General features: G+C 63.5%; 1 protein-coding gene across 1 annotated transcript in view; it reads right to left on the bottom strand.

The window, feature by feature from the left end:
- Positions 1-455, bottom strand: part of NLRC3 (NLR family, CARD domain containing 3) — a gene marked incomplete at its 5' end in the record, with an annotated part of 10,510 nt that overhangs the window by 1,462 nt on the left and 8,593 nt on the right. Inside the window, one exon of the mRNA XM_010134707.1 lies at positions 18-117. Within this exon, the coding sequence (XP_010133009.1) occupies positions 18-117 (100 nt within the window). The remainder of the gene's footprint in view (positions 1-17; positions 118-455) is intronic.

The raw sequence follows: 455 nt of genomic DNA, 5'->3' as shown, positions 1-455 counted from the left end.
CCAGCCTGTATACTCACTGGAGATCTACCAGGGATGTTTTGACCTTCAGCGCGGCAGAGGGGCCCGCCATTCCCTCGTCTCCAATGGCGTTCTCCTGCAAGCTAAGACAGGCAAGTGCTGTGTCTGCCCCCAGCCCGGGCACCCGAGAGCAGGGAGAGGGGCAGCAAGGGGCAGCGAGTAGAAGACACAGTGTGCCAGGCTTCCCCAGATGGCTTGGGTGTGTCCCCGGGCCACCATGCCCTTACAGCGTCCCCAGATGGGGACACGCAATGGGGACACGAGGGACTGGAGCGTGTGGAGGAGGCAGCAGGCAGTCACCTCCCCTGGAACAGCGTGAGGGCAGAGTCCTTGAGCTGCTCCCAGTAGGCGAACACTGTCCAGGAGCTGTCTGCATGTCCCCCCCACTTACTCGAGGCTGGCCACGGTGGCGTTGGGCGGCAGTGCTTGTGCCAAGG

This window comes from Buceros rhinoceros, unplaced genomic scaffold, assembly GCF_000710305.1.
Source record: "Buceros rhinoceros silvestris isolate BGI_N320 unplaced genomic scaffold, ASM71030v1 scaffold21734, whole genome shotgun sequence".
Taxonomy (NCBI): domain Eukaryota; kingdom Metazoa; phylum Chordata; class Aves; order Bucerotiformes; family Bucerotidae; genus Buceros; species Buceros rhinoceros.
This window is presented reverse-complemented; position numbering and strand designations above follow the sequence as displayed.